This window comes from Rattus rattus, chromosome 1 (genome assembly GCF_011064425.1).
Source record: "Rattus rattus isolate New Zealand chromosome 1, Rrattus_CSIRO_v1, whole genome shotgun sequence".
Classification (NCBI taxonomy): Eukaryota; Metazoa; Chordata; class Mammalia; order Rodentia; family Muridae; genus Rattus; species Rattus rattus.
In genome coordinates, this window is record NC_046154.1 from 195,108,929 (window position 1) to 195,119,287 (window position 10,359).

The 10,359-nt window shown below is 47.7% G+C and overlaps 1 protein-coding gene across 1 annotated transcript; it reads left to right on the forward strand.

The window, feature by feature from the left end:
* The first annotated feature begins 8,643 nt into the window (after window positions 1–8,643).
* Window positions 8,644–9,903, forward strand: LOC116915045 (extensin-like). The gene has a single exon (XM_032919491.1). The coding sequence runs from the start codon at window positions 8,644–8,646 to the stop codon at window positions 9,901–9,903; it is 1,260 nt and encodes a 419-aa protein (XP_032775382.1).
* Window positions 9,904–10,359: the final 456 nt, after the last annotated feature.

A 10,359-nucleotide genomic window follows, 5' to 3' on the forward strand; every position in this document is an offset into this window, starting at 1 on the left:
AACCAGCAATTTACATATTATATGTATTACACACCTAATAGGGAGCTAAGTAAAAGAGTGTCAAAAGGGACCAGAGAATATGGCTGGACTCACTTATGACCCAAAAAACTGAAGGCTGTAAAGAAAGGTAGCAAACAAAACAGACCATCAAACCGATTGAATCCCTATGGTGTTCTAGGACCACAAGACGGCACGGGACCAGAAGGTACAGACAGCTCTAGAAATTCTGGATTATAATTTAGCTTTCAAACAAAAAATTAGTGTCAAAAGAGAAAAAAAAATCCTTCTCCTCACATAACCCCGATGGAAATTTTTCTACAACCTTCTAGTTTGTTCTTCTCAGTAGTTCTAACCACTTATATATTTATTCTTCCTTTATTAAAGGATAGCATGTGGTCTGCAGAAATTTTGAGGGAAAAATAAAGTCTAGCCACCCCACTTGGAATTCACAAATCTATTTTTCAGAACTCTCCCGGATGGCTCTGATGATCAGCCAGCCTGTTTCTATCTGCCCCTCCCCGCCACCCGCCATCCACACGCTTCCTTTGTGTCAGCTCGCCCAGAACTTGCTCACTGCATTCCAAGATGGCACGGTGACCTTGAGTTTACGTGTGATTTATTTTAATGACTTCATAGTACTGAGCGTGAGATGTTTGTGGGGTTTACAGCCCACTTCCCCGTGTGGTGACCAAATGAGACAGGTGGGCCAGGTTCTATTCTCCTTTGCTGCCGAAAAGACTAACCCTTCAAAAAAGGGACATCTGTGTCCAGGGTGGCCCAACTAGTATGAGCAGCCTTCACAAACTCTCTCTCTCTCTCTCTCTCTCTCTCTCTCTCTCTCTCTCTCTCTCTCCCCCCTTCCCTCTCCCTCCCCCTCCCTCTCCTTCTCCCTCCCCCTCTGCTGCTTCCTTGAATGTTTGAGCGATTATTGTCTCCAGGTATTTTAAAAACGTTTAATTTAACGGCGACAGTGGAAAGGCTGGGCTCCTGCACAGAGCAGTGAAAAACATCTCCCAGGACAGGTGGGTCTTGGGTATCGAATGCACCAGATCGACTTTCTTTTCCACCTTCAGACAGAGCCAATGCTGTCAGAATCAGTCTTGGGTAACTGATAAGAACACTGATTAACTCAAGGTAACACAGCCGCTGGGCCCAAGCATATTGGCATCCAGGGAGCTTTCTGTCCCTTCCAGGCCAATTGCTCCTCCACTCCGTACACAGGCTGCTAGGAGCCCACTGGCCCTCATGCCTACCAGTCACACCTCCGCTCATGAGGCAGCATCCAGATCGGACTCTGCCTGATACTGTCGGAGCGGCCATAGACCTTGCAGTCTAAACCAGAATCATTCCAAGACAAGAGAGGAACCCTGAGTGACCAGTATGGGTCAGCATGGGAGTCCTGGGCAAGCTCAGAACTGGTTATTACTCCAAAAACAAGAGATTTACAAATACTTTTTAATTAATTAACTAATTAATTAAATTTTAGTATGCTTTTCTTTCTTGAAGGGTCCTTGGTAAAAAGTATCAGTGTGCATTAATGTATGGTACTCCATACAGAAGAAGTCCTGAGAAGTTGTGTAATGCAATTTCACTTGCATGGTGAAGCTAGCTAACAACATTGCCCAAGGAAAGGAAAGAAAATGTTTTGGTTAAAGAAATTCTTTCAGAGAGGCGGCAGCATGGCTCAGGAGCTAAGGGAATTTGCCACCCAGTCTGATGACCTAGGTCTGAACCCGGAACCAAAATGTTGAGGGGGAAAATACCAGAATGGAGTCACATGGGTTGTTCTCTGACTTCCACACACACACTCTGGTAACCACCCACATGTGACTGTACACACACACACACACACACACCCCTCACAGGAGTTGTCCTCTGACTTCCACACCCATGCTATGACACTCACTTTCCTGTGAGTGTACACACACACACACAGACCTGTGAACACACACGTGTACACACGCACACACACACACACCTCACTAAAGTTGTTCTCTAACTTCCACACACATGCTATGGCGCTCACCCTCCCCTAAGTGTATACACACACACACACACACACACACAGAGCATACCAATAAATTAATAAAATGTTTAAAAAAAGAAAGAAATTTAATCATTTCCTAAAACAGCTTCTCATCTTTTATGTAAGGCATTAACATTTTGTAACATTCTCTTAACATATGGAAATACATTGGCCATCCTTACAAACAATACAAGTTTAGTATTCTCATAAACCCTGTAAAGCAGCGAAGTGTGGACTATGCTCAGACGGAAGCTGCCTTAGCAGAGCAGACGCGGGGGAGACGCTCGCAGCAGACTCCTTATTCACAGCGCGGTACTGCCCTTTTCACATTGTAAAATAGCATAGGCTCATTATGGAAAAAGTTTAAATATAGAGAAACATCAAAACAAATTTACCCACAGTCATCAGCTCCTCAGGGTTCAATTGGCTTTTTTTTCCCTGTCCTTCCCTTTTTATTTGTCAGAACCTCAAACAGGCTTCCAGCATTCCTGTGCATTTTTTCCCCAAAATATTTGTATTCAAATGATTTTTTTTTTTTTAGTTAGTTAGTGGGGTGGGTATTTGTTTTATTTTTATGTTGTTGTTGAGACAAGGCCTCGCTGTGTAACCCTGGCTGGCCTGTAGCTTGCTGTAAACCAGGTTAAACTCACTCACAGATCTCGGCCTGCCTCTGCATCCAGAGTCCTGGGATTAAAATCATGCACCACAATGGGCTCACACTTAATTGTGATCATGTTCTATAAGAAATATATTCCATTATCTACTTGTTATGGAATATGCATTGTACATCCCATTATACCTATCTATTTATTATTTATAGGGAGAATTTTAAATGACTGCAATAATTATTACACAGGAGATGTCTTGTTTACTTAGTGGTTCTCAGGTTAGTGCATCTAGAGTTTTCTAGCTTCAAAGAGTTCTCAGTGAGCAATGCAACACCCGTGCTGAACAATTCCATACTGAAATTCCTTTCAAAGGTTCATTTTATCTCCTGAAGCTGGATCCCAAACTGAAATTCTCTTACAAGTTAGAACATCTTTAAAAGGTTCGTTACATATTAAAAGTTTGCCTTCCAACAGGTTCAGCTCATATGTAATTACGATCCTGTCCAGACTAGATGCTTTCAGATAAGAAACATAGTATACATCTGTAACATGCATGGCTTGATTTCTAGAGAAATCAGCTGTTGCTACCAAAAGTATAAATCGTAATTGTGAAAAAAAAAAATTGGAGAGAGGGAGGGAGGGAAGTGTGAGAGCAAAACAAGAACACGGACAATAGACCTTGCAAGTTCATGGGACAAAACAGGAGCTGTCAGATGCCCGGGTGCCCCGATTAGATGTAGGCCGGAAGTACTAGTCGGGATATATGATTGCCCCAGGTTGGACCTGATGGGAAATATGGTATCTCTGTTGTTCTGTCCTTTTTAATTAAGCCTCTGCAAACAGTGACTTGTGGCCATTTCCAGGGGACCCAGGAGTGGACACAGACAGACTCCATCATCCTGGTCACTAATTAAAGCTTGCTTCAGACTTGATTCAAAACCGTGGAACTTATTTTTCTCTCATAAACCTCAGGATTCAAAGAAGACGGGATTGGAGAGATGTCTCGATGCCCAGGAGCACTTGTTTGTGTAGAGGACCCAAGTTCAGTTCCCAGCACCCACACACCCACAGGTAACTTACAACGTCTGTAACTCCAGTTCCAGAGAATCGGCTGTGTCCCCGTGGGTACAGCACAGGTGTGGTGCATAGACATACATGCAGTAAAAAAAAAAAAAAAAAACACTCATACATAGATCTTCCCACATTCAACATGGCTCTAAAGACTTACCCCTGACTGAGGCAGCGAAGAAATGAAGTAAAGACAGGCAGACATACGGACGGACAGACAGAGAGCTGGGTCTGGGTGGGCTTAGCTCTGATGGTAGCATGGCTATTATATAGAGTGGAACAGAACGGTCGGGCTATTGCACACAGTCGTACAAAATGGCAGGGTCATTGCATCCAGGCGGACAAGGAGGTGGGATTATTACTTGTAGATAAACAAAGAGGCCAGGTTTACTGGATCAGGCAGGGTTAGCTAATCTCAGTAGGGTCGGTCTCTGTAGGGGAGCAGTTTTTATGTTGTGTATCTAGGGGGAGAAAGCTACAGTGACATTCTGAACACACTATCACCGTGTGCACATGGACCAGAGGAAGGCTTTGTGGATGCCTTTTGAGCCTCGCCGCCGCCGCCCCTCCGCCCCCGCACACAGCCGAGGGGTTTGGGGAAGGCTTTGCTGTTCCCTCATTGGCCTGATGCTCTGAGGTCCTTGGAATGCCCACGCCTGTGCCAGCAGCACACATTCTCTCAGGATTTCCCTCACACAGGCCTCCTCTGTTCTCCACAAAATCTTTTTTAATAAAAGAAGGAAGGAAAAGAAGGAAATGGGGTTAAATGCCTGCCACAGAAGCCTGCAGGGAAAACAGGAGACAGGAGAGTCCCCTGAAGCTGGGGGTGCCAGTTGGCCTGGCTTACACAGCACTGAGGAGACCTGGCCCCGGACAAGGCAGAAAGGCAAGAATCAAAACACCACAGAGGCTGTCTTCCTCCACAATATGGCCTCAGTGTGGCCTTAGTGGCCTCGGTAAATGTGCTGTGGCATGTGAACACCCACATGGAAACATACATCGATAAAAAAAGAAAGAAAAATTCAAGCATATGCTTTCTATCTTTTAAATTTAATTTTGATGTTTGCACACATTTAATCATTAAGTTACTCTGTGGTGCTGGAATAGAACCCGGGGCCTCACACACTGAGCAAGTGCTCTCTGCACTGAAGTGTCCACCAGCTAAATTATAAATATCCCCAACAGCTGGGTTCAGTCCCCACCACAGACAGAGGTGACACATACCTACCTAGAGTCCCAGTACCTGGGGAAGTAGAGGCAGGAGGATCTCAAACTCTAGAAGGGCCTCAATTACTCCCTTAGTTACTTAGTTACTTAGGTCCCATTGCTACAGTGAGACATCTGACAGCTCAGGGGAGGAAAGGTTTATTTTGGTTCACAGCTCAGGGTCTTTCATGGGGGCAGAGGCTTGAGGCAGCTGCTAACGTGGGACTCACGGTCCAGAAGTGGAAAGCAGTGCTTCCTGGGGCTCGCCTCTCTTCCCCCTTCTTACTCAGTCCAGGACCCCAGCCCGTGAACCGATGTTTGCCACACCCCAACCTTCCCACCACAGTCTAACCTGCGTAGACTGGCTCAGAGATCTGTTCACATGGTGACAAATCCCATCCGATTGACACAATTAGGCATCACAGCTACTTAGCAAGGTCTGTGCTAGCCCAGGCTGCATGAGACTATTTCAAAAACAAAAGCAAATTCTTAAGGCGTTCTTCATATTTCTGCTTGATTTTTTAAAAAAGTCTACTAAAGAGTGTCATGTGGGTTATAGAATGAGGACAAGGCCCAAATGTCTAAAGACAGAAGCTATAAACGACTTAACAGAGTCATTCTGTAAGCGCCTGCTATGAATTTCCATCCTCACTGAGAACTGTCAAAACCCCAAACCTGGGAGACAGCTAATGGGTCGTTCCTCCTGCTCAGTGTGGGTCACATGCTGTGGTCATGGCCTGAGTCCCCTGATTTCTGAGTCTGTGCTACAATGTACAGGCTTGTCAAGCCTTTGACAGATGCAGAAGCAGTTCTTACTACCAACTCAACAGGCAAGGGACCCAGCCTGGCAGAGACCTAAGAGTTACTCAGGGTCACACAGGTAGTAAGGAACTGAACCCTTTCAGTTTCAAACACCTCAGCTTTCCTTATTTGGTGCCTTTTCCTGAAGCTAGACATCTAAAACCAGTGAAAGGAAGAAGTTGATTCAAACAGCACCTGTGGGGGTAAGGGACGACTCAGAGGGCTGCACGGACCTCCAGCAACATGAAAGCATTTGTTTTCTAAGCCGATTTTTTACTTTTAGACTTTTAGAAGAACGCCTACTTATCCACAACCTGGTTCTTCCAGGCTCTCTTATGCCTGAGATGCTACAGCAGAGTGGGTGAGCATGCAGACTCCCGAATCCGCCGGTCTGGATTTTAAATAGCCCATGCACAAAGCACACAATACCATTGTCTGTATCTGTCCGCTTTTCATGACAACCTACTCCCATCCCCCCTTAGTAATGAGAAAACTAAGGACACGCTGATTAGGAAGACATAAGACACTTTTCAACCCTTTAAAAAAATGTGATCTCCAGCTATAGATGTAAACCAAACTTAAAAACCATGATGCTTCGGTGAGATATAAAAAAGTTAAGGGAGCACTCAGGAAGCAGAGGGACAAAGATCTCAGCCTGATCTACAGAGAGAGTTCCAGGTCAGCCAGGGCTACACAGAGAAACCCTATCTTGAAAAACACACACACACACACACACACACACACACACACACACACCTGCGAAAAGAAGTTAAGGGAGATAGGCTATATTTTATATTCGAAAAACAAAATTAAGTAAGTACTTTAGACACAAAAAGGTTTAACAGCACCAAGTGAAATATATATATTTTAAATGAATTCCTTTGTACCCGGAAGCAGTCTTTGGGAAAATGAGCACCTGTCGTAGAACTCACGGGGATGCTGGGGGATGACGCGGCTGCTCTTTGTGCTGCTTACAAGGCACTGAGTCTGTCCCTGACAGCTCGAGGCCTTGGCTCTGGATGCCCTGTGACTTACTGAGAATTAATATTGTATTAAATGATATTTCATATTATCAGCCTACCTTCCTTTTTAAAAGGGCACATACTCTGCATATTTTTCTCTTAAATCAATCTTTCCTGGGGAAGATGGCACCAGAATCCTAGGGGAAATCAATATAACTAGAATGCTTTCTCGAGCACCACCCTTAAGAAGTAAGATGGCTGGGGGCGGGGGGAGAATTTGTATCTTCCTCTTCCCGAGTACAAGAGGAAAACTTAGCTAAACGGTGGTCTTGTGGAGGGTCCCAGGAACCTGGTCAGCAATGCAGGAGGCAGAAATCACAGATTATCACAAATGCGGAGAAATTCGGAGATCTAGAAAAATGTTCCCGGCCGAGAGCAACCCAGAGGCGAGATGTCCGGACAATTAGGAGACAGACAGGCAGGAAAGAGGAGCAGGCAGAGCTGTGGGAAGACGGAAGGGAGACAGGCAGGGCAGATTCACCTACTTCAAAAGGGGCCAAGCTACCGAGGAGACCCTTGACTGTGGCCCGGATGAAAGAAGTGACTGATCTAGAAACACTGAACTCGGGTTAGGCTGAGTCAAACACTGTAGAATATAATATTATTAATATTAATAATAATAATAATAATAATAATAATGATGATGATGACGACGACGACGGCGACGATGATGATGGAAACAGACACAATAGCAAGTTTCTGAGATAATCTACTCCCTTATAATCACAGTAATCACACGATCTCTCACACACACTTCTGCCATACATACACTTCTAACACACGTCTGACACACATACACTTTACACACATACACTTCACACACACATACACTTCACACACACACTTCTGACATACATATACTTCTAACACACATTTCTGACACACATACACTTTACACACATACATTTCACACACACATACACTTCACACACACACTTCTGACATACATATACTTCTAACACACATTTCTGACACTCACACATTCATTTCACACACACACTTCACACATACACTTCATACACCTACACATAAACTTCACACACACACTTCTGACATACATACACTTCTAACACATTTCTCACACACACACACATACACTTCAGACACACACACTTCACACATACACTTCACAAACATACACTTCACACACATATATTTCATATACAGACACATACTTCACACACACATACACACTTCACACCCACACACATACAATTCACACGCACACATATATACATACACTTCACAAACACACACACTCACACACTTCTGAAGGCAATCTGCTTATTTACATATGGAAGCGTGACCTGTCGCTGGAATGAGTCATTGCTGAGGTGTTTTTATTTCTAAACCTGCACGAATGAGGATCACCCAACAGCCTATGTAGTACTAGTAGGCTGTGGCTCGGTGCAATCGTGGCTCAGTGCAGCACTTGGCTCGGTGCAGTGTTGGCTCGGTGCAACCGCGTGGCTCGGTGCAACCGTGGCTCGGTGCAACCGTGGCTCGGTGCAGCCGCGTGGCTCGGTGCAGCCGTGGCTCGGTGCAGCCGTGGCTTTCCGGTGCAGCACGTGGCTCCGGTGCAGCCGCGTGGCTCGGTGCAACCGCGTGGCTCGGTGCAGCCGTGGCTCGGTGCAACACGTGGCTCGGTGCAACCGTGGCTCGGTGCAACCGTGGCTCCGTGTATTCTGAGGGCCTTTTCTTTTGAGAGGGGTGTATTTGGATGGTTGGTTGGGTTTGGGTGCACATTAGCCTCCCGGATTCCTTTAAACTTGACTTTCAAGTTAGTCTTAGGACTTCCAAGAAACTGAACAGTGCGGAGGGAAGAGAAGATTGAAGTAAGTGAGGGATGTATGGCTGTGTGAGGGGCCGATTTACTAAGTCACCTCAGAGACAGTGTCTCCATGCACTCACCATGGCACCCACTCACCCGCCCAGGCGCCCACCTCACCAAGGCGCCCACCTCACCCTTGCCTCACCCCATAGCCCCACCTCCCATGGCGCCCACCCATGGCGCCCACCTCACCCCTCACCAGGCGCCCTCACCTCCCTCCCCATCCACCTCTTGGCCCCCCTCACCCGGCGCATCCACCCTCACCCCCACTCACCACCCCCCACCTCACCATGCACCCCCCTCACCACAGCGCCCATCTCACCAAGAGCGCCCCCCACCCATCACCCACCTCACAGCACCCACTCACCTGCAGCGCCCACCACCCAAGAGCGCCCATCTCACCCCCACTCCCACCACCCATGCGCCCATCTCACCAAGCGCCCATCTCACCCACGGCACCCACCTCACCTGCGCCCACCTCACCATGGCGCCCACCTCACCCGCCCACCTCACCATGGCGCCCACCTCACCATGCATCCACCTCACCAGCGCCCACCTCACCCACTCACCTGCAGCCCCACCTCACCCACAGGCGCCCATCTCTCACCCACGCACCCACTCCCACCCCACCATGGCGCCCATCTCACCATGGCGCCCACCTCACCCACTCCCCACGGCACCCACACCTGCAGCCCACCTCACCCCAGCCCCATCTCACCCACGGCACCCACTCACCTGCCCGCCCCTCCACCTCACCACACCTCCTGGCGCCCACCTCACCTGCACCTCAGCGCCCACCTCACCAGCATCCACCCCACCATGCGCCCACCTCCACCCACAGCCCCACCTCACCCCACCACCTCCACCCATGGCTTCCATCTCCCCACCTCTTCACCCGTGGCCCACCTCACCATGAGCCCCATCTCACCCACGGCACCCACTCTGCACCCACCTCACCACCGCGCCCACAGCCCCCACCTCACCATGGCCCACCTCACCACCTCCCCCCTCACCCATCACCAGGCACCCTCCACCTGGCCCCACCTCATCTCTTCACGCCCACTCACCCATGGCGCCCACCTCACCATGGCGCCCATCTCACCCCACCTCACCCACTCACCTGCCCAGCGCCCACCTCACCCCAGCGCCCATCTCACCATGGCGGCACCCACTCACCTGCAGCGCCCACCTCACCATCCTGCAGCGCCCACCTCACCCACCTCAGCGCCCACCTCACCATGGCGCCCATCTCACCTCAGGCACCCATCACCCTCAGTGCCCCCTGAATCCCTTTCTGTTTCCTGTTTCCCTGTTACTAACACTCATTCCAGCAGCCTGTGATCTCTCCCTGGCCAACAATGATTTCTTTGTGTACCTATCTCCTCTAGAGAGCAAATTCCTCGCAATCGGGTGTAGACTCTGAGACTTCTGTAGATCTCGAGCTCCTAATGCCTGACTCCCTGTTACTCCGAATCTTTTGTTGAATTAATGGAGTCAGATACCTAACCTGACCCACCCCTTTATTTAACCTTATTAAATATCTTATCTAATAAGCCTTATCGGCTTATAAAACTTTCTTAAAAGCTATAAGACAATGAAGAATGCATTGCTTTGTGCCCCCACGTCTTTTCAGCCTCTGGGTAGTGATAATGAAAGTTTATATAATCTGATTATTTAATATTTATCATTAAACCCTTAGAATTGGCCATAAACTGGAGGATGGCACAGTAATTGAATGATCAGAAGATCATAAGGTACTTTGCACAAGATGAGCAAAAACTAATACCGGTTAGCTTA